This window comes from Scylla paramamosain, chromosome 21, assembly GCF_035594125.1.
Source record: "Scylla paramamosain isolate STU-SP2022 chromosome 21, ASM3559412v1, whole genome shotgun sequence".
Lineage (NCBI taxonomy): Eukaryota > Metazoa > Arthropoda > Malacostraca > Decapoda > Portunidae > Scylla > Scylla paramamosain.
In genome coordinates, this window is record NC_087171.1 from 22,828,267 (window position 1) to 22,850,403 (window position 22,137).

The 22,137-nt window shown below is 42.4% G+C and overlaps 3 protein-coding genes and 1 long non-coding RNA gene across 16 annotated transcripts in view; 2 read left to right on the plus strand and 2 right to left on the minus strand.

The window, feature by feature from the left end:
- The window catches only part of LOC135111269 (ecdysone oxidase-like), a 16,768-nt gene extending 9,697 nt beyond the window's left edge, over positions 1 to 7,071 (minus strand). For 5 of the 9 annotated variants that reach the window (XR_010273667.1, XM_064024500.1, XM_064024495.1 and 2 more), the window contains exon 1: positions 2,430 to 2,781. The gene's annotated coding sequence lies outside the window, so the exon portion shown is untranslated. Of the gene's footprint in view, positions 1 to 2,429; positions 2,782 to 4,365; positions 4,522 to 6,966 lie in introns of those variants that run through there. The other 4 variants (XM_064024496.1, XM_064024497.1, XM_064024499.1 and 1 more) reach the window with 4 other exon arrangements.
- On the plus strand, positions 6,417 to 13,158 carry LOC135111272 (uncharacterized). 4 transcript variants are annotated; one of them, XR_010273670.1, is made up of 5 exons: positions 6,417 to 6,501; positions 9,234 to 9,302; positions 9,758 to 10,182; positions 11,172 to 11,286; positions 11,490 to 13,158. It is a non-coding gene; the product is annotated as an uncharacterized LOC135111272 (long non-coding RNA). The 4 variants fall into 4 exon arrangements; XR_010273669.1 differs by lacking the exon at positions 6,417 to 6,501 and adding an exon at positions 6,948 to 7,086; XR_010273671.1 differs by lacking the exon at positions 6,417 to 6,501 and having other exon boundaries at positions 7,134 to 9,302; positions 9,763 to 10,182.
- Positions 13,159 to 13,516: 358 nt separating this feature from the next.
- LOC135111271 (uncharacterized) lies at positions 13,517 to 20,368 on the minus strand. 2 transcript variants are annotated; one of them, XM_064024504.1, is made up of 7 exons: positions 19,673 to 20,368; positions 19,381 to 19,483; positions 18,675 to 18,830; positions 16,826 to 17,019; positions 16,603 to 16,693; positions 14,968 to 15,070; positions 13,517 to 14,681 (listed from the first exon to the last, which is right to left on the minus strand). In XM_064024504.1, exons 3-6 carry the CDS (start codon positions 18,715 to 18,717, stop codon positions 15,042 to 15,044), a joined length of 357 nt encoding a protein of 118 aa, XP_063880574.1. In that variant the 5' UTR covers positions 18,718 to 18,830; positions 19,381 to 19,483; positions 19,673 to 20,368; the 3' UTR covers positions 13,517 to 14,681; positions 14,968 to 15,041. The 2 variants fall into 2 exon arrangements, with proteins under 2 accessions (XP_063880574.1, XP_063880573.1); XM_064024503.1 differs by having other exon boundaries at positions 14,856 to 15,070; positions 19,673 to 20,367.
- On the plus strand, positions 13,554 to 14,817 carry LOC135111301 (uncharacterized). Its single transcript, XM_064024539.1, has 3 exons — positions 13,554 to 13,605; positions 13,848 to 14,195; positions 14,509 to 14,817. The coding sequence occupies exons 1-3, from the start codon at positions 13,554 to 13,556 to the stop codon at positions 14,646 to 14,648; spliced, it is 540 nt and encodes a 179-aa protein (XP_063880609.1). The 3' UTR covers positions 14,649 to 14,817.
- Positions 20,369 to 22,137: the final 1,769 nt, after the last annotated feature.

Genomic DNA, 22,137 nt, shown 5'->3' on the forward strand with positions numbered 1-22,137 from the left:
TCAGGTGTGGTGTTGCGTTGACTTGACTCTCTCTCTCTCTCTCTCTCTCTCTCTCTCTCTCTCTCTCTCTCTCTCTCTCTCTCTCTCTCTTATATAGTGCTAATATAATTACATAACTGGTTTCTTCAATATTTTTCTTTACTTTCTTATGAGAAGGATTATAAACTATATTAATTTATGCGTGTCACACACACACACACACACACACACACACACACACACACATAAAAATCACTACTGCTACTGCTACTTTACTGCTAAGTACTACTCCTACCACTATCACTAGTAAAACTTGCCTTACTTGACACAGTCCAACTTAAAACTACTACTACTATTACTACCAGTACTACTACAACTACTACAAAAACTCGCATTACCAAACACTAAAAAAATCTCGCACGGAAATAACATAGAATAGAAAACGGTAAGAGAGGACGAACTTAACGAAAACAGACGGGCGGAAGAAAACGAGAGAGAGAGAGAGGAGAGAGAGAGAGAGAGAGAGAGAGAGAGAGAGAGAGAGAGAGAGAGAGAGAGAGAGAGAGAGGAGAGAGAGAGAGAGAGAGAGAGAGAGAGAGAGTGCTATGAGGGACTAAAGGAGGAAAAAAAAATATCTGAATTCAACGTTCACTCAACATTTACTGGAGAAGGAAAAGAGATGCAGTTTGTTACGGTACGGCTGATCAGAATGTTGTTGTTGTTGTTGTTGTTGTTGTTGTTGGCGGGACCGCTTCTTGTCGTGTTAGCAGTAGGTATATTCGCAAATGATAGAAAGGTTAAGGCAGATTATTAGGTGATCTCTCTCTCTCTCTCTCTCTCTCTCTCTCTCTCTCTCTCTCTCTCTCTCTCTCTCTCTCTCTCTCTCTTAGCTACTTTTTGTATCTTCCTGTCGGATCTGTTCTTCTATTCTTAACCTTTATTCTTTCGTTTTTCTGTTTCTCTCTCTCTCTCTCTCTCTCTCTCTCTCTCTCTCTCTCTCTCTCTCTCTCTCTCTCTCTCTCTCTCTCTCTCTCTCTCTCTTCCCTCTTTGCATTACTCTCTCTCTCTCTCTCTTCACGAAAAGGTTAATGACGTAGTGAGATTTTTACACACACACACACACACACACACACACACACACACACACACACACACACACACACACACAGATGATTAATTAACTTCCTCGCAAGAAAAATCATTAAAACTAACTCACAATATTGCTTACTCAAGATCCTATTTGGATTTTGTTAATATTTCATACTTTTTTTCCATCTTTGTCTTTCTTTCTATCTTTTGAAGATGAATGTTCAATGTAAACCTAACCTAGCCGTAACACTAGCCTAACCTAGCCTAACCTAACCTAGCCTAACCTAGCCTAACCTAACCTAACCTAGCCTAACCTATAAAAGCGTACGTATATTATTTCCTGTTTTCTCTTTCTGCTTTACCTTTCCTTAACAACAACAAAGATAAATAAATAAATAAAAACAAGACTAACATCAATTAACGTTCACATTATCAAAACAAAATATGAATTAAAAATGCTGAATAATACTGATCCGTTTCGATCCGAGGTCTTTGTTAGTTTAGGCTGAGATTAATTTAGTTCTTCCATCTCACTGCTGATCTCTTCACTGTGCTGATCACGATTTGAAAAGCATCATATTTTCTCGTGATTAGCAAGCTCTTTTCATATCACTCATAACACTCAAACATCCATTATTTTCTTTCATCTCTTTCGTAACCAGTCACTTTAGATGATCTTTTTCTTCCCCGCCTTTCTATAACTCCCATGTGTAATAACAGTTCCCTGTCCTCCTACCTATCTCCCACGTGCAACATTCCCAGCCTTTCTTTATAATCTTCCACGAGCTGTTCTGTCTTCCCATGTGTCTCCCTTGCAATGTTCTAGGTCTTCCCAGTCAGCCATCAGTTACCTTAGTTCGCCGGGACCTGTCCTGTCCTCCCCCACACTGGTCGCCACGTAAAGTTACTCAAGACTGACAAGGTACCCGGGAAATAAAAAAGCAGACATTTTTCCTGTTTTTGAAGTGAGGTGTTGCATTGTAGAGGGGAGAAGGAGGAGGAGGAGGAGGAGGATCTGATGGTGAAAAAGTAGGAATATGAGGAGGAGGTCAAGGAGAAGTATGGTTTGATGAAAGAAACTGAGGAGGAGGAGGAGGAGGTGGAGATGTAAGCATAGAAAGACGATGTTGTGACGATCTTCCACCATCATCACTACCACATATCATCCACTCTGAACATCCCGGAACCAACAAAGCCTATGGAAAAACATATTCACGCCACACCACAGACGCGGAAGGTGATCCACACACACACACACACACACACACACACACACACACACACACATCACACAAGCACATTCACAACGAAACTTTCACGCAAAAAACTAAGAAAAACTGGAGGAGATACAGCGGACTGACCTACTGCGCGCTCAGTCAGTCCCAGCCGCTCACTCCCTAGTTTAGAGAGAGTCTTCACTGCACGGACGCCTAAGCAAGACTGCCCTCAGCCTGCCGCGCCCACCTATCCCCACGCTGGTCACCTCTCGGGTAGCGCAGACGCGGGCCCGAGTATAGCAAGGCGGGCCAACAGGAGGGAACGGCAGGAGAGGAGAGGTGTTGGGACGAAAGGGAAATACGTAATAGACTAGTAGTGTTCAGGAGGTTGTTTGGTGTTTATGATGCTTTAATTTGTCTTGTTTTTTTTTCAGATTTCGTGTTTGGTTTTGTGGTGTTTGAAAGGTGCTATTGTGTTCGTGGTTGTGGTAGTGGTGATAGTAGTAGTGGTAGTAGTAGTAGTAGTAGTAGTAGTAGTAGTAGTAGTAGTAGTAGTTGCAATAGTAGTAGTAGTAATAATAGTAGTAGTAGTAGTAGCAGTAGTCAATTATATTATCGGTCATACAGACAGACATACAAGTAAATCAACAAGTAAATCAACACACACACATTATATTTTTTCCTCACTCTTCCTTTTGTTAGGATTGTCATCCTGTTAAGGTCTACGCGTTCTCTTTTTCCCTTACGTGTTATTCATTCCTTACCTTCCTATCTTTCATTTCTCTTTCCTTATTCTCGCATTTTTTTTTTTTTCCATATATCCCGCTTACACACTTTCCAAAACTTACGAAAGACTTTAAAACACACACACACACACACACACACACACACAGAGAGAGAGAGAGAGAGAGAGAGAGAGAGAGAGAGAGAGAGAGCATCATTATCAATTCGGCGCTGTAAGGTTGAGCCGGGCAGTGTAGCCAGTCTAGTGCTCAACCCTCTAGCCACTCACATAATTGCAATCTGCGCGATGCTTATCCGACGATACTTATCTTCCCTTGTGGAATCAGATAGATAAAGGCACGGAGATTAGGAGAGAGAGAGATGGAGAGAGTGGGAGAAAGGTGAAGGACTCAAGAGAGGAAGAAAAGGAAATCAGAGCATCGTTTTTATCTAACCTCGAATTCTGTACATATAAAAGCTTTCATTTTGCGCAAGATAACACGATAACCATCTCATGCCTTGTGGTGTAATGCGTGGAAGGCGTCCGCTGATGATAATAAGACTAATAAACGCTCATTCAGGCAAAACGTTCATAGTTCAGGAGGCGGGGAAAAACATTGACGTCTCTCAGCACGAGTGACTGAGATTTGGGTACGAACATTGAACAGCGTGACGATAGAGTGTGGGGAGGCTGCGTGGTTCTTGTAGTGCTCTGGCCGACCACTTATGAGGGAGGAGGCTGAGGTGAGGAGAGGCTACTCGTATAACCACTAGGAGGCTGGAAGGGGACTGAGATTAGAAGAGGAACTAATAGAAGCTGAGGAATTGCGGAGAGGAAGCCGAGGAGAGGCTGAAGTGATGAGTGGGACTAATAGAGGCTAGAGGGAAGATAGAATTATGAGAACAGAGGCTGAGATGAGGTTGAGAGAAGGTTAAGAGGAGGCTGAGGTGATGATAAGAAATAATAGACGCTGAAGTAAGGCTGAGAGGAGACTTGAGTGGGGATTAACAGACTACAGGAAAGAAAATAAAGTACTTCAGCTGCATTCTGTTTTTCATCTCACTAACACATTCCAGATCTCCCCAAAAATACACAAGGCATACAGTGTAGTTAGAATATCTCCTATCATAATCCACACAAACTAGGCCAGCAATCTACTTTAAGCTGTATCACGCCAGCGATACAACTGCAAGGTCGTGTAGAGCAAGAGTGAGGTGTTAGAGTGAGGCCAGTATTTTGAAACGCTCGACTCTCTCACTACGACTATTTTTAAAAGCCACCAGTTAATAACATAGAATTCTTGTTAATCTTTCACTAGAGCCATAAAAAAAAAACATCCCTAGAAAATCCGTGTACCTTCAAATAGAGCCTTTTGAATGTGGTGGAGATACTGCGGCGCAAAGGTGCTTCAAAATAAGGTGCGAAATGTGGAAGCCTAACCCGGGGTCGCAAACTGGATTGGCCCGCGGCGAGGAGGACACGGTGACTCGTGTTTTGTTGTGCGAGTACTGTGAGGGTGGCGGAACCTGTACCTTGGTGTGTACCAGTGTCGGAACTACTACTACTACTACTACTACTATTCTCTTTTTTGCTTTCTGTTTTATGTTATTATTTCACTTATTTTTAATGTTCTTATACTATGTTCTTACACTATTTTCTTATATTTCTATTCACTTTCTTACTTTCCTTATTTTCTTATGATGTTATACAGATACTGCTACGTGTGGGCCAGAAGGCTTCTTCCAACTTCCCTTATGATTATAATAATAATTATAATAATATATATAATTCTCTTATAATTCTCTTCCCTTCCCTTCTATGCTACCCTTCATTCGTGTCTGCGTGGTATACTGATCCACTTCACTATCTACTAAATCTAATCTTTCTAATCCAAGCTGAGACAATTGGCGAACACATATAACTATCTTAATCAGAATCAACCAGATAAACACTTCACTTATTGCTTGAAAAACAGGTTAAACTGAATAGCAGTGAGCGAGTCCTGAGCTGAGCGTCACCCTCACAGACGGCAGGGAGCACCAAAGACTGCATATGATAAAGGAAACAGAAATAGAAGGCAAGGAATAGGAGGAACCAAAAGAAGGATGGAGGGCACAAGACATCTGATGCACGGCAAGAAATTAATGGCACAAGACTGCATTATAGAAGACACTTATGCAAACAAGGCATACACAAGACGCCATAAAGAAGACACAAAGGAAGAAAAAAGACGACATTGGTATATAGAAGGCACTGATAGAAGACAAAGAACACACACACACACATACACACACACACACACACACACACACACACACACACAATAAATAAATAAATAAAATGAAATAAAAAGCTACGTTTTGATAGGTTACATAGAGAACACCAAGTCACCAAATCTTATTTCTGCTAGAGCTCCTCTCATCATCTCTCCGTTTTCTCTCATCACGGTAATCTTTCAGCATCTATTAACTTATTTCATGACATTACTTTATTCAAAGGTTAAGAGACAGAGAGAGACAGATTCTAGTTGTGTGACAGAATAGTTTTGTCCAAGCCGGTACCTTAAATGTTACCTGTCTGTCTGTCTGTCTGTCCGGCACCGTAAAATTTCCTTTCTCTCGCTCATTCTAGTTATTTTTTCCTCCGAACTCCTCCGAACCCCTTTCATTTGCCAGGATCCACCCTCCCCGTCCCTTCTCTCTCTCTCTCTCTCTCTCTCTCTCTCTCTCTCTCTTCGGGCGACGGGCAACACCTGTGAATGGAAATTAGCTTCTTGTACAAGGCCAAGATAAGCAAGAACCAGCGGTGCAAGAGCTGAGTTGATTTTGAAATGTGGGAAAAACTCGGCTGCCTGACTGACGAACTGACTGATGGAATGACTGACTGACTGAATGATGCACTGATGAACTGACTGCCTGACTGATGGAGTGAGGGACTGACTGATTGATGGACTGACTTCCTGACTGATTGATGAACTGATTAACTAACTGATTGTGTGAGTGACTAATGATTAACTGATTGACCGAGTGACTGGTGAACTGACTGCCTGACTGACTAACTGATGGAGTGATTGATAGAATGATGCACTGACTGATTGCTGGAGTGACCGACGGATTGTTTGACTGATGGACTGGTGGACTGAATGATGGACTGACTGCCTGCCTGACTGATGGACTGGCGGACTGAGGAAGTGACTGACAGTCTTCGCCAGGACGCAACAGCTGGGATGACAATAGAAGAGGTCAGCTGTGATAATTAGCCTATTCATGTATTGTGGCATTGATAGAGTATTATTAGAGCCGTCGTGTTCCTTGCTCTGAACAGGAAAAAAAAAAATTAGATAATATAGGAAGCTGCAAGAAGCTGTCAGGTCCCCCATGTGATAAGACACGCAGCGCTCACCTTCCTCACTGCCACACAGCACTCCCCAGTAGGTTTGGCTCCTCCTCCTCCCACTTGCAGTTATCGCAGAATAGTTACCAGAACAACACAGTAAGGACCTGAACGTCTATTGTTGTTTAGACATCTTTTGCATTCCTTTGTATTACTCTTTCATAGCTTGGAGTTGGAGATAGAAAATAAAGGGAGGGAAGTGAAGGAAGAGTTGGAGGAGGATGAATAGGAAAAGAAGATGAGAGAGAGAGAGAGAGAGAGAGGTATGAATTGTTTTAGTTGATCTCCTCCCTTAAAATCAACCGTCGCCCTTCATATGGAAACTTTTACATGCCAATACGTTAATCCAACAAGGATCGGGAGAGATGGAAGGCTGAATGAAAAAAAAAATAAAAAACATCCCCCGGTTTATGACTGTGTGTGTGTGTGTGTGTGTGTGCCCCGGCTACATTCAGACAAAGGGACAAGGGGTCATGTGAACTCTCTCTCTCTCTCTCTCTCTCTCTCTCTCTCTCTGCAGTCAGCAGCGTTATTATAACAGTGAAGTGGTTGTTGGTTAGTTACCTGGATGTGATGCCAGTGAGTGACATTAGTAGAGAGGGAGTGCACGCCAGGATGAGTGCGGAGTGTGGAAGCCAGCAGGAGTCATGTCACGTAGGGGATGGGGAGTGGGGAGGCGAGGAGGTATGTATATTATGTAGGGGGTGGGGTAAGGGGAGTGAGGAAGCTAGGATATTTATATTATTTGACATATTATTTGGTAACATGTCAGGAGGACGAGGCAAAAGAGGAAAATAATTTCACGACAATATTTAGCTTGGTTTTCCTTGCTGCCATGTCTTTCTTTGAAATATTTGATGTATTACAATGTGTTTAGGTATATTTTTTGGGCGTTTTATTATGTTTTAATGTGTTAAGGGATGTTGTAGGGTGTTTTAAGCGTGTGTTGAATGTGTTTTGGGTGTGTTATGGTGTTATGGTGTGTTTTGGGTTTATTATAAGTGTTTCAAGTGTATTGGGGATGTTTTTGGTATATATTAAGGATGTTTGAATATGTTTGGGGTGTATTACGTGTGTTTTGATGTGCTTGGTGTATTTTGGATGTGTTTGGAGATATTTTGGGGATATTTTAGCTGTATATTTGGTGCTTTTAGGGGTATTTTCGAGTGTTTAAGATGTGTTCAGGTGTATTTCGAGGTGATTGGGGTGTTTTGAGTGTTTTTAGGGAGTTTTTATAGTATGTTGGTGATATAAGAGTTGCTTTGGGATGTTTTGGTGATGTTTTAGGCATGTTGGTGATAGTTATTGGGGGTGTCAGGGAAGAGGCGAGGTGCTTGATGTAAGCCAAAAGATTTTGATGTCTTGTGGAAGGGCTGCGATGTTAGAAGCCTGTCATGTGTGTTATAGCGTACATTTTGATAAATGAAAATACTAGATATATGGGGGAAGTGGAGGTCTGGAGGGGGCCCCACTGAGGTGTAGGGGTGAGAGCAGTAGGGGTACTGGAGGTATTAAGTATGGGGACGAGTACAAGAGACGCGCAGTAAGCCCAGAATGTGGTAAGCCAGATGTGGGTGTGGGTGGCTTAAAACTGTGCTAAAGTATGACTGGCGTTTGGTGTGGGGGTACACGACCAATCGAGCAGAGGACCATTAGGCTTCTTTGGTTTTCCTTCATTATATTTCCTTCCAGTGCTCGCAGGCATAGAATATTATTCCCTGCACCTCTCCACCCCATAAAAAATAAATAAATAAAATAAAGTTAGCAGTGAATTATGGTGGAAAATGAAAAAAAAAAAATGTGAAGTTGAGATTTGGGGTTAATCTTACCAATAGCATCTCCATATGTATTCTATTGCCGCCGCCCCTCTAGAGGATGAGCAGTCTTGTGGACCTGGGGGGAAAGCGGGGTTTTAGGGTGTGGGAGGTCAACATAGGCCAAATTTGGGTAACAGAAGTATATTGAGGAAACAACTTTTGGGAAATATTTCTAAGAAACTCAATAAACGTGGAATATCCGCCTCCCATACCCACGCAATGCTATCATAACTGCACGCTGCTGGCCTTGCTAACTGGGGACTCCCACAATGCTATCCTAAGCTTCTCATGTCACTAACATTGCTAACTGGGGGCTCCCACAATGCTATCCTAACCGTCTCACATCACTAACCTTGCTTACTGGGGGCTTCCGCTATGCTATCCTAACTGGTAAAATTGCAGTTTAACACAATACATTCTATCCTCTTTTTTCCCTTTCTCTGTCAGTAACAAGCTTGGATGGAAAGTGGCGTTTTAGAGTCAGGGAAGCTAAGTTATGCCAAATTTGGACTTTCATGAAAGGCTAAGGATGAAACACTGTGAAGGTTGTGGTGATAGGTAAAATTATCTATCACTCCTTGTCAGTTTTCTCAGTGTTGGTGCAGCTTTCAGTTATAATTTCCCTTTATTTTCTCTCTTGATTGGCTTATTCAGCTTATCTGCCTTAATCCGACAGCTTCTAACATCTACACTCTTTCTATTTGACATGCATTTCTTCTTAACTAGTTTTTTCTGACACTTTTAAATAACTTTTTTTTTTTTTTATTTGCTAGCTTATTTAATTTATCCATCTTAATCTGGCAGCTTTCAACATTTATTTCTTCTTTTCTTTCCTTTTGGCATGGAGAAAATTAACATTAATTCCTTTATTTTCTCTATTTAGTATATTAACACAAACCTTCCTTTCTGCATTATTGACTACTATTATTTTGACAAGCATTTCTCATAGCATTCATTGTCTGTGTAGGGGTTGGGTGTGGCTGTGAGTAACATGTGTTTTCCTCTTTACTTCAGAACAAGTTGAAGTTTATGGGAGCTTGTAATGACATTGACCGGGCTGTGCTGAAGTGTCTGGATGCAGAGGTGGGTCATCCTGAAGTGTGTGATAGATTAAGTTATGTTATGTTCAGATAATTTCAGTTCATTTATTTTCAAAGAGCCAGAGACTAATGAATAGAGAAAAATGGTCACCTGAACAGAATGGCATTGTACCAGGAGTGAGTGTCTGTCTAGCACCAGATGCAGTGTACTATCAGCAGAGGTTGCTGTCTTACCTGTTTTTCATTTACAAGTTGGTGATGGCCTGCTTATGTAGTTTTTCTGTGTTCTTTTAGCTTGCACATTACTGAGTCAAAAAGTGTGTCACTGTTTTGTGAGGCCATTGACTTGCATAGGCTGGCCCTATCTCTAGTTCATTAAAGTACATCAGTAAGTTTATACTTATATGATCACTATTAGATATGGTAAAATCAATTAATCATAGGTTCATTAATCATGCTGTTTTTAACCTCTTCATCATTCGGGTGCCTCGGCATCAGGACAGACACTGTCTTGCTCGTGACCATGGATGACAAAAGCCGGTTACACAGCCTCATGAAGGGTCACACTGGGGGCGTTACTATGGACAGTGTGGGCATTGGCATTGGTGCTGGCATTGTCAGGAGCAATGCTATAGGCCTGGGTGCCTTGGCTATGACAAGGCAGTAATGGGAGGAGAAGGGGATGGAGAACACAATGAAGGAAGACAACGAGATTGAAAAGATGGATGTAGACTTGAACCACATGGAGAAGGACGATAGGTTGTGTCCACCGTGAGAGGGCACAGAACACCCCAAGATGATGTACTCCAGCCTGGACAGCAGCGACCATGTGTGTATGATGGTGCACCGTGCATACCAACAAACTGTGCCTGGTGACCCTCTCTGCCAGGCACCCTGCATTAGCGCCCAGCTAGATCACACAGGTAAAGAACAGGTGTTTGGAGGGATGGCAAGGAGGGGTAGAGAGAGAGAGAGAGAGAGAGAGAGAGAGAGAGAGAGAGAGAGAGAGAGAGAGAGAGAGAGGAGGGAGGGTAGAGGGTAAGTAAAGGACTAGTAACCATGGTGTGTGAAAAAGAAGAATGTTAAGGAAGGAATAGAGGGAGAGAGGAAGGATAGAGGTTTAAGATGACAGTAACCAGGATGTATAAAAGAAAACAATGTCAGGGAAGGAATAGAGGGAGAGAGGAAGGTTAGAGGTTAAAAACAGAAGCAGTGTGTTTAAAAGAAATGTGTCAGAGAAGGCATGGAGGGAGAAAGGAAGGGTAGAGGCTATAAGTGAGAGCAGTGACCCTAGTGTGTTTAAGAGAAGGGTGTCAAAGAAGGCATGGAGGGAAAAAGGAAGGGTAGAGGCTACAAATGGGAGCAGTGACCCTAGTGTATCTAAGAGAAGGGTGTTGGGGATGGAATAGAGGAAGAGAGGAAGGATAGAGTTTATATAAAGAAAAGCAGTGACCCTAGTGTGTTTAAGAGTAGGGTGTCAGGGAAGCTATGAAGTGAGAAAGGAAGGATAGAAGTTAAAAAGTGTAGCAGTGACAAAGATATGTGAAGGAATGTTTGTTGCATTGATGTTGATATTGATAGACATGTTAATAATCATAATTTTAAACCTCTCAGTAACACCTCACCCAGCCACACATTAATGCAAAGACTCCTTCACTTCCTTCACCCACAGTAACACTTTCACCAGTCATTCAGTCATCCAGTAATTAAAACATCCCTTCCTCTCCTCCTTTTAAAGCATCACCCAGTAATCTCCTCCCCCTCCCACACATACACACAGCAGTAACACTTCACCCAATCATTCATTTCTCTTCATCCACACACCCCAAATAGCACCAGGGCCTCACCCCTCATTAGCTGGCAGGTGAGCTATGAGGTGGGCAAGTTTAAGCTTCTAGACAACCAATTTCAGGGAAGGCAGGTGGGGTGCCCAGATGATGGGTCTCCAGTCATCTGTGTGCATCATTACCTGTGCTGACGGCTCCAGGCATCTTGTGGTGGCTGGCATACATGGCAGGCTGGTGGAGGTGTGTACATATGTGTGTGTCAGTGTTTGTTTGTACCAGATTATTAACACTTCTGTGCTGTCAGAATAGTTTACTAGTTTACTATTTTTTTTCATGCAGTTCTTATACCTCTACTTCCCACTACTCTTGTCATTTTAATTGTGCTTTTTTTTGTGTGTGTGCCTATTGTTCTACCAGTGCTTTAACTCTCCTTGGTGCCTCAGGTTGAGTGACTGCTAGCCAGTGCCAAACAAGTGAGGGAGAGGCTAGATGCTGAGGGCTTCCTGGCTTTCATCCTGCTGCCTATCAAGAAGAGAGAAGGCTTCCTCAAGTGCCTTATCACCACCAAACAGTACCAAGAGATGTGCTCCTGAGACACCTCCTCCTGCCAACTGTTGTTTCTTATATTTCTTGGCTGTTGCTCTGCTGCTTGTTGTTTTGTCATGTCCTCAGTTTCCTGGGAACTTTTTGAGTCATTACTTTGCTGTATGTTCTCAGTTTAAGCTCTAGGGTCATTGATTTATTATTTTTCATCATTGTGTACTCTTATTGTTCTCTTCTCAGTCAGTTATGAAGTTCTAGTTACACACTGATGAAAATGTTATTGTAAGTGTTGAATCAAGTAACGAGCATCATAACACATTCATTCCCACTCTAAGAAGAATTTTTCCTTCAGTCTCAGCTCCTCCACTCTGCTGCCAATCTAAGAAAGCTAAATAGATTTGCAGCAGATGAGAGAACTTGAGAATGAGGGAAGAAGCTAAACAGACAACATTCCTCCCTCAGTCTCAGCTCCTCCACTCTGCTGCCAGTGTAAAAGATTATCAACAGATCAGAGGACTAGAGAGTGAGGAAAGGAGCTGAACAAAGGAAATGATGCTTGACTTGCCACCCAGACAGCACACTCTTTCACTTTGTTGTTGTTGTGACGGGTCTGAGCCAAGCACAGTGCATGGGCAGTGAGGAAGCCAAGTGCTCGTAGGTTACTACCATATATTGATAACTTTGGAGGTTGTCTGTTGTTATTTGAGAGGTTTTTGAAGGTTATAAGTTTTTAGATTACTGTCAGATAGTGTTAGCTTAAGATTAACTGATGGTATTACTTGTAGATTAATGTCAGATGTTTTACAATTTGGTTCCCTGTGGTTAGTGGTGTACTTCAGAGATTTTTGCAGTTATAGTGTTGTTAACTCCTGTACTTGATAGGTTATTTTAAAGTTAGTAATGATTAGTCTGATGTTCATAACTTGGTGGTTTTGTGGATTTGTTAGTGTACTTGAGGTTGTCGTAGTGATACTATTAATTGCGTGGGCTGATTTCAAAATATTTCAAGCCTTATTTGTTTAGTTAATGAATATGTATTGCTATTTTCTATTACCCTCAAGTCTTCCATAAGGGGACCTCTTGTTGTGAACCTGTGATGGCTATGAACACCAGCTGTATTCATATGCCAACAGTGGTGGTGGCTGGTCTCTTGTATAAGTAAGTCTTGGTGTCTTCTATCATACTAGAGGCTCTGTGTTCTCCCTCTGCTTAAGGATGATGCTGGGTTGGTGACGCATGACTCATCAATGACCACTATTTGCTACTGATGTATGGCTCCTAAGGCAGAAATGGAATATGTGATCACTATCACACTAATATGTTTCCCAGCCAGACTGTTTCTAAGTCTTTCTCTGGTAAACTCTGGAACTCCCTGCCTGCTTCTGTATTTCCACCTTCCTATGACTTGAATTCCTTCAAGAGGGAGGTTTTAAGACACTTATCCACCAATTTTTGACCACTGCTTTTACCCTTTTATGGGACTGCCATTTCAGTGGCCATATTTTTTTATTGGATTTTTGTTGCCCTTGGCCAGTGTCCTTCCTACATAAAAATAAAAAAAGTAATTGACTTGGTTTTTCTCCTCCTCCATTTCTCAATTTTTCCTTTCATTCCCAGTACTATCTATGCACCTGTCTTTAAATACCTGGAAAAACAAAGGAAATTTCTCTCTTCACTTTAACTGTGACAATGCTGAACCTAACATGATCTAATTTCCTTTATTTCACTTCAATTTCTTCACGTAACATTTAATATAACCAAATCCTGCTGCCAAGGTGCTGATCCCCACCATTAGCACATCTTTCCTTATCCATTCACCTGCACACCACACAGACAAGAGATAGTGCAGGACTTTACATGACTACACCAACTTTGACTCCACAGGCCACTCCAGCACCACCAACAGAGGCAAGGAACACAAACCTGGTTTAAGATTTCCATGTTTACTTCAGTTCTTCAGTAGCATGCCATGTACAATGAACCAAGTGTCCCCAAACTACACACTATGCCTGAGAGGTTGGGACTTTCCATAACAATAGTGCAAATTAGCTTAAAAAGTGCCACACAATACTTTGAGGACTAGCATAGACAGACTCAGTCATGGCAGAGTGTAATGGTTGTGGTACGGTGCTACATGTTCAACCAGGCAAACCCATTTCAGTATACAATGTAATGCTATGGGAGAGTACATACAGTCATGGTCAGAAATCGAGTCAGTGCTCTTCATTCACTCTCAGTGTATTCGGTTCTTCCTTCAGCAACACAACAGAAGGAAGACCCTCCCCACACCCTCCCAGCCATGAGCCAAGCACACCAACGGTCACACCACCCAGCGACTACACCTTCACCTGTCGTGCCTGTGCCACACACCTGCCATGCAGCAGCAGCAGCACCACCACCACCACACCCTGAACCACAGTTATCTGCTAGCCATCCCTGTCCCTTTCCCAAGTTCCCTAGCAGCCAATCCCAAGTCACACCCACCTTGGGATCCACAGCCGGGGTGTTTATTGGGGGCACGGCCTCCCAGGTGGGCACAGATGGCCTCCGTGAAGGCCTGGGGACTCTCCTCCTTGACGGCCGCTGTGGGGCCGCCATCCCCCCTGGTGAGGATTGTGCACGCCAGGGAGGGAGGGAGGGAGAGACGGAGGAGTGTGGGGAGGCCCCACACTCCTCCGTGGCCTCATGGCAGTTACAGATTGTGTTAATGTTAATTTCACTGATGATTTGTTAGAATGTTGATAATGGAGATTTTAGAGTTTTCTAAATTGAGCCTTAAAATATAAGAGGGCTGAATGCCCCACATGAGCCTTGACTAGTCAGACTGCAGCAGTGCAGGGCAGTAGGTGGTGGTGGGACCCACAGCTCTGCAGTGTTAAGTAGCAGTGTGTTAAGGACTGAGTAGCTCTGACATTGCAGGTATGAAAGCCTTCCTGAGCCAGCCCGTCAGCCCCAGGGTGGCCCAGGGGGTCTTGTCTGTTCTCTGGTGTGGTGACAGGCGGCTTCAAGAAGCCAATCAGCGCCGCCTCAGCCGCCGCCTGCTTGGCCAGCTGCTTTGAAGATCCAAACCCTCGGTACTTCTGCCCGTCAACCTGAGGAGAGGCAGCATTCAAGGGGCGGCTCCCCTCACCCAGGGCGACACATTCGGCACGGCAGTGTTTCATGAACAAACTCAGGAGTGAGGCATTAGCAAGCAAGAAAGGCAAAAAAGTAAAATAGCTCAACATATCCTCAGTCTATTTTTTGTCCCATACCGCACCAGGTACCTCGACAGATATGCAAAATGGCTGGCAAACGCCTCCCTCCTGTTCCGTGGTGTAGGTGACGCCCGGCCGCAGCTCATTCAGGCACACGACGGCATTCTTGGGCTGCACGTACCTGCGGATCTTGAAGTTCTTGGCTCCTGGCACCTTCTTTCTGTTGACCTTCACCTTGATGCCTGCCACCACACATTAATTGAAAGGTTGCAACACACTTGCCACTGAAATAAAAAAACAACCTGCCTCAGCCTGCTGGCAAACATGTGATACGGGACACAAGGGAGAGAGAGAGAGAGCTTTGAGCCGAGTGGAGCCACCAGTGGGCATCCATCACCTCCCTGCTGGATGCCAAGGTGTGCCTCATGCCAGATCACCCCTCAAATTTTGCTGGAATGACTGGGTAGGCTTCAGTATGGCCCATACTTCCCACCTCAGTCAGACATCCATGACAAGTGTGGGCAACACGCTTCAATTAATTAAAGTCTCTGAAAATGTCTCTATGACTGTTAAGTATACACCCAGTCTCATGCATGGCACCGTTAGAAGAGTCTTTTGATAACTCTCTGTGGTTGGTGAAGACACTGTAAGCTTGTGTGACTTTGCCAATGTAGGAAGTTACCACAAGATTCTTCACTGGGTTTCTGGAGTGCTACAATTAACTAAAGTCGTGAGGAGACATAACAGGTGAGGGGACCAAAGCCGGCCCTGCGTGGCCAGCAAGCTAGCTCGCTGTCAAAACAAAGAAGAGCTCTGGTGAATACACAGCTAAAGAAAAAACATCCATCAAAACACTCTTATCACATTAACTTATAATAAAAATAAAACTCAAGTTGTGTGATGGTAGACGAGATGCATGGAAGCTGGGAGGCCTTCAGCAAAGTGAAGAGAACAGTCACATCCTTGACACCATTACCTTTTCATCACATTACTTTCACTGCTGTTACAAACCATTAAATCTTATCCACCTTGAAATGCAAGCCGTCCTCTCTGCTGTACACACACACCCAGCAGTCCACACACCACAACAAAGGAGTGAGCACAGAACAGTCCCAGTGAGGGAGAACACAAGATATGGAGGCAAGGCAAGAGTTGGACCACTACCACTGACACGGCTACATTACTGCACCAGGGAACTAGTCACAGAGGGCCAAATACAGCTCACTGGGCTCTTAGGGGAGGACTTCAACAGGTGATGGTGAGAATGGACATCACCCTCACCTAGCTAAGAATTTAAAGAGTTCCTATTTATCTTCCTTATCGGAATATATTTCACTACATTGCTTGAATCTTTCAGCCTGGAGTTAGCTAAGGGCATTTCTTCTATCACTGTTTTGTGGTTAGGTTAATATTATGATAATGGAGAGAAAGCATAATTTACTTAGGAAGCTGCCTTTATAACAAGCTGTAAGATGCAAGGGGGTGGGGAGCAAAGGAACACAAAGATACCAAGCCTTGTCAACTTTACGGGAAGAAAAGAAAATTGTACGTCTAACTCTATTCCCCTTCAACTTTCAAATCAACTCCTGGTAACTCATTCATCATCATCGTCAACATTCTATTTGTCCCCATCTCTCTCATTTCTTCCAGTAATCAATTTTAAGGTCATTTGCAACAAGGGTACCATTCACAACACTTCCCAGGACAAGGGCACACCAGCACAGGAGCAACACCAGGAACCACAATGCCTGATGAAATTATGAACTTAACATTGTACAAAAAACTCATATATGGCTTCACACACCATCCTCCCTACCTCCAGGCTTCTCCCAGGGGCACTTGCGGGTCTCTGCCTGCCGTTCCCCCTCCTGCACTGAGGCATCACTGTCGGACACCATCAAGTGGGACTGTTGGGGAGAGAGTCACATGGGGAATGGAGTCTAAATTAAACCTAATAAAATTAAACACAATCTAAATCAAACATAAGACCACTGCCATCATTCTAACACTGCCCTCCCATGTTCCTCTCATCCCCTCACCTCCTGTCCCTCCATTTTCATGTCCATATCAGGTGCATGCATGTCTGTGTTGCGGTGGTTGTCCTGGCCAGCCATGTCCAAGCTGTTCTGGTAGAAGTTGAGATTGGCGGCAGGTTGACCGTTCAGTTTGGGGGCTGGGAATGCGTCCACAGCAGGCTCAGGCACAGAAGCTGTACGCCAGTTTCCACCGCGACCTGAAGTATATAGATGAAAGGAAAAAAATAAAGGAATAGAGAGAAGGAGAAAGGAAAAACATGAATGAAATTGAGATGGAAAAAAAAAAACAAGGGAAAAAAAATGAATGAAGCAAAGAAAATATAAAGTACAAAACAAATAATAAAGTTCCCACTATTTGCCATCTTCTTCATAAATCAACACTCACACACACACACACACACACACACACACCCAGAAACATCTCTCAATGTCCCTGTTTGTCTCTTTCTCTCTCTATCTTTGTCAGTCTATCCCTGTCTCTGTCTGTCTCTCTGTCAGTGTATGCCTCTTTGTCTGTCTAACCCTGCCTCTGTCTATCTCTCTCTCTGTCAATGTATGCCTCTCTCTCTCTCTGTCTGTCTAAAACTCTCTCTCTCTCTCTCTCTCTCTCTCTGCATCTCTGTCAGTCTATCCCTCCCTCTCCCTCTCTCTGTCTGTCTGTCTGTCTGTCTGTCTGTCTGTCTCACAAATACTCACACACACTCACTTGGTTGGCAGGTTGATCCTCTTCACGGCATACTCATTCTCAGTTAGGTTAGGTTAAGTTAGGTAGAGAGAGAGAGAGAGAGAGAGAGAGAGAGAGAGAGAGAGAGAGAGAGAGAGAGAGAGAGAGAGAGAGAGAGAGAGAGAGAGAGAGAGAGAGAGAGAGAGAGAGAGAGAGAGAGAGAGAGAGAGAGAGAGAGAGAGAGAGAGAGAGAGAGAAATAGACAGACAGAGAGATGTAAAGATAGAGAGATAGAAAACAGAGAGGAGAGAGATAAAAAGACATAGAGAGACTGATAGACAGATTAATGGATAGGTAGATAGATGGATAGATGGATAGATAGATCAATAGACAGATAGATAGGTAGACAGATAGACTGATTGATAGATACATATATGGATGAAAAAGTCAGATAGGAAAGCAAGCACAACAACAACAACAACAACAACAACAACAACAACAACAACAGACAAGCAACATAAACAACAGCAACAAACACACATATATAACCACTACATACACACACACACACACACACACACACACACACACACACACACACACACACACACACACACACACCCTGAAACATCTCTCAATGTCTCTGTTTGTCTCTTTCTCTCTCCATCTCTGTTATTTTATCCCTGTCTCTATCTGTCTCTCTGCTAGTGTATGCCTCTTTGTCTGTCTAACCCTGCCTCTGTCTATCTCTCTCTGTCAATGTATGCCTCTCTCTCTCTCTCTGTCTGTCTAAAACTCTCTCTCTCTCTCTCTCTGCATCTCTGTCAGTCTATCCCTCCCTCTCTCTCTCTCTCTCTGTCTGTCTGTCTGTCTGTCTGTCTGTCTCACAAATACTCACTTGGTTGGCAGGTTGATCCTCTATCCACGTGCAAGTCCCTGTACAAAAAACACCTGCCTATTTTCACCTGTCATCCCCATCCATAAATCTGACTGTCTTCTTTTAAGGCTCTCTAATGACTCAGCAATACAGGAGCGTTGAAAGATGGTTAGACACATTTGAGTGATGTGTGAATAAAGGCTGAGGAAAGTGTCTTCATAAAAAGAGAAATTATTGAATATTCTGTGCAAGAACTGAGATGAAAAACTATCTTCCTCCTCTTCTTCTTCACAAACAATGCAGTCTCTCACCCAATATGGAAGCAAATGTGCATGATCTGTGACGTCCCTTCATCCATGACTGTCTCCTCCTCCTCCTCCTCCTCCTCTGTGGTGGGGCGGTTCCAGGGGCGACTCAGGTTAAGCTGGTTGGTTAGGTTTTGTCTGCGTAGAGGTAGTAACCCTTGTCTGGCAGAGCAGAAGTTAGGTTAGGTTAAGTTAGGCTGCGTTAAGTTAGGTTAGGTAAGGTTACGTTAAGTTAGGTTAGGTTAAGTTAGGTAGAGAGAGAGAGAGAGAGAGAGAGAGAGAGAGAGAGAGAGAGAGAGAGAGAGAGAGAGAGAGAGAGAGAGAGAGAGAGAGAGAGAGAGAGAGAGAGAGAGAGAGAGAGAGAGAGAGAGAGAGATAGAAAGACAGAGAGAGAGAAAAATAGACAGACAGAGAGATGTAAAGATAGAGAGATAGAAAACAGAGATAAAAAGACATAGAGAGACTGATAGACAGATTAATGGATAGGTAGATAGATAGATAGATGGATAGATAGATAGATAGATCAATAGACAGATAGACTGATTGATAGATACATATATGGATGAAAAAGTCAGATAGGAAAGCAAGAACAACAACAACAACAACAACAACAACTAATCACCCAGCTAATCACCTGTGGCCTTGAAAAACAGTCACAGTGAGAGAGTAAAGCATTTCTGAATACGGCAAAAGGAGGAGGCCAGCTACTCACCAAACTTGCCGGCCTGCATTTGGGGGAACGTGACGTAACTCTGGCACGTCACCTTCTGCCCCTGACCCACACCCTGCACCTCAATCACATCCTCCAAGTTTTCCTGCAGGATGAGAAAAGGAGGAATTAGGTTAAGTTAGATAAATATTAGCAAGTGTTTATGTTCTATATAAAAGTTGCTTCCTAGGTGTTTTATCATGTTTGGTTCTATTGTAGTCCATTATCACACCCTCGTCCATTTCCCGGTGGTGACAATGATGGTAATGACAGTGGTGAAGGTACATGGCAGTACCTGGAGGGGGTTGGGCAGGGTCACCATCACCATCTTGCCGTCACTTGCTTTCACCACCAGAGAGGAGCCAGACAGGTCAACCTGGTGAGGAGAAATAATGAGATTTGTCACCACCAAACTGTCTGGATTGAGAGGTAGTTACAAGTGCTGGAAGAGAGAGAAGTAGAGAGGTGCAGTGGTGATGACAATAAATGAAGTGTTATATGGCAGTAAGGCATCTCAACTTTTTATCATGACTCAACAAGGAGCGAGGAGCAGGCTTCTCTCTCTCTCTCTCTCTCTCTCTCTCTCTCTCTCTCTTATTCTTTAACTCTCCTCCTCATTCCTGTCTCTGGCATACTGCACACACTCCAGCACCACATGTTCCACCGTCTCCTCCTCTCCCATGTCACACATCTGGCACACTTTGCTGTGGGACTCAGACTCCTTGAATTCACATCCATACACTGTGCCCTCGCTAGGAAGAGAAGATCACCGCCCCCTTGTTACCACCCATTCACGCTCATTTTGATTCCTACCAGCCATTCTTTTCGCCCACACAACTTGCAATCCATTCCTGTCTGTCATTCTCATCTCCCTTGTGTACGTATACAACGGGCGTCATAATGGAGCTGGACGAAATACCGCTTTTTTAATACAAATACCTAAATATTCACTAATTCACAATAATTTTGCACAATGTTCGTCGTGGCTGATGTTAATTCATGCATGGTGTATGTAAATGTCATCTGAACCCTCTCTGGTTAGATTTCGTTGTGATATTAAGGATTTAATATTTCTCCGTTTTCTCCCCTTGCCTGTAAGTCCACCTGCTTCTAATAACAGCAAAGGAAACTATTTAAAAACGCGTCAATCCTTCAAAATAATCAATAGTATATAATCTTAAATAAATACAAAGCCAAAAAAGAAAAAATGAAGGTCGAGAACACAATTATTAAGTCAATGTACGGTCAAAAGTGAGCCCGTTATAAAGACGCAATTTGTACCCCGGGCAGCAGTAGCGGTGTTAAACAACCCCTTTTATGAACTGCTATTGAGGAACTCTACGGACATAATGTGCGTTTCGGGGGTTTTAGACTTTCAAGAGTAAAAAACAACAAAAAACAACAAAAACAAAATGAAACAAACAACAAACATCAATGACAACAACAAGGAGAAAAAAACAAGCAACGACGACAAGAACAAGAAAAAACAACAAAAAACAGAGACAACAACAATGACTACATTTTCTATGATGAATAAGAAAATGATTATGGGTAACTAATTTATTTTTTGGTTGCTACTCATATTTTGTCTTTTTTTTGCCATTCATTATATTGCTTATTTAATCCATTGAATAATATGATGCTACTCTATGGGTATTTAACGTGTGAGAAATGTTTAATAATTCGATCAAATAAAGACAGAAAAGAGTTAATCTCATCAAATGTTTACTTGCAAAGGTTACAATATTATGGTCAAAAAAACAAAAATACGCAAATAATCAAGATTTAATCAAGTATGAAAGTGGGATAAATTATTTTACACATGCTCTGATTATGGCAGCACTAAACAAGCTATATTAATCTTTTTCTTTCAGAGAGTTTTATTTCATGGTGTTTCAATATGGCTGTCTACCTGACTTCACACTTACCGTTTTTTCAAAGGCTGTTTCTGCTTATTTGAGCGATAAATTACTAAAATAAACACTTAGAAATAAAGATAACGCACTTAACATTTATTTTTCTGGTTACTGGTGATATCTTTCTCTTACTGAAATAATATCGCTTTCAGACATAGATATAACATATACTTCACTTCCTGACGTAATTATATATCCCTGAATGACATACATATTTCAGATTTTTAAATTTATATTTTTTAAACTATTTTTTTGCCATTAACTAATATTTAACTTTCGATAAAATTAATTTACAGACAAAGGATCCGGAAGTTAACGGCAGCCATCTTGAAAATTTGACGTAATGTAGAATTTCCTAAATCTCTCTGAGGGTTAAGGTTATTCATCAGTCACTCTCTATCATTTCATTAATACTTCAATCAATATTTTTATTTATTTATTTATTTATTTATTTATTTTTAAGGTTAATATACACAAGGATATTGGCAGAGAAAAAAAATGAACAATGAGATAATTATACCCACAAGAAATGCACATTTTATTTATTTCTGATACAATTTTGCTTGAATAAAAATCAATGCATGCGAAAACTATAATCAAAATATTTATAGACAGGGTCCTTGAAATCCACACTGCTGGCTGGTGCTGTTACCACTGATACGTTCTCTGAAATAATGTTTTATCAGGCCTCTCACAATATCTTACCCAGAACAGGATGCTAACTAGGTGTGTGTGTGTGTGTGTGTGTGTGTGTGTGTGTGTGCTATGCAAGGTTAGAGAGAGAGAGAGAGAGAGAGAGAGAATATTATTTTCTTCTAAACCTTATCTTTTTTTTTCTTTTAAT

Excerpts from the sequence above, each read along its gene's own strand:
- LOC135111301 (XM_064024539.1), top strand. The coding sequence starts at position 13,554 with ATGCCATGTACAATGAACCAAGTGTCCCCAAACTACACACTATGCCTG. Across the intron at positions 13,606-13,847 it reads CTACACACTATGCCTGAGAG|CAACACAACAGAAGGAAGAC; the intron begins GTTGGGACTTTC and ends TTCTTCCTTCAG. Across the intron at positions 14,196-14,508 it reads TGGGGCCGCCATCCCCCCTG|GTATGAAAGCCTTCCTGAGC; the intron begins GTGAGGATTGTG and ends CTGACATTGCAG.
- LOC135111271 (XM_064024504.1), bottom strand. The coding sequence starts at position 18,717 with ATGAAGGGACGTCACAGATCATGCACATTTGCTTCCATATTGG. Across the intron at positions 17,020-18,674 it reads CACATTTGCTTCCATATTGG|GTCGCGGTGGAAACTGGCGT; the intron begins GTGAGAGACTGC and ends TATATACTTCAG. Across the intron at positions 15,071-16,602 it reads CCCCTGGGAGAAGCCTGGAG|TGGCAAGTGTGTTGCAACCT; the intron begins GTAGGGAGGATG and ends TTTTTATTTCAG.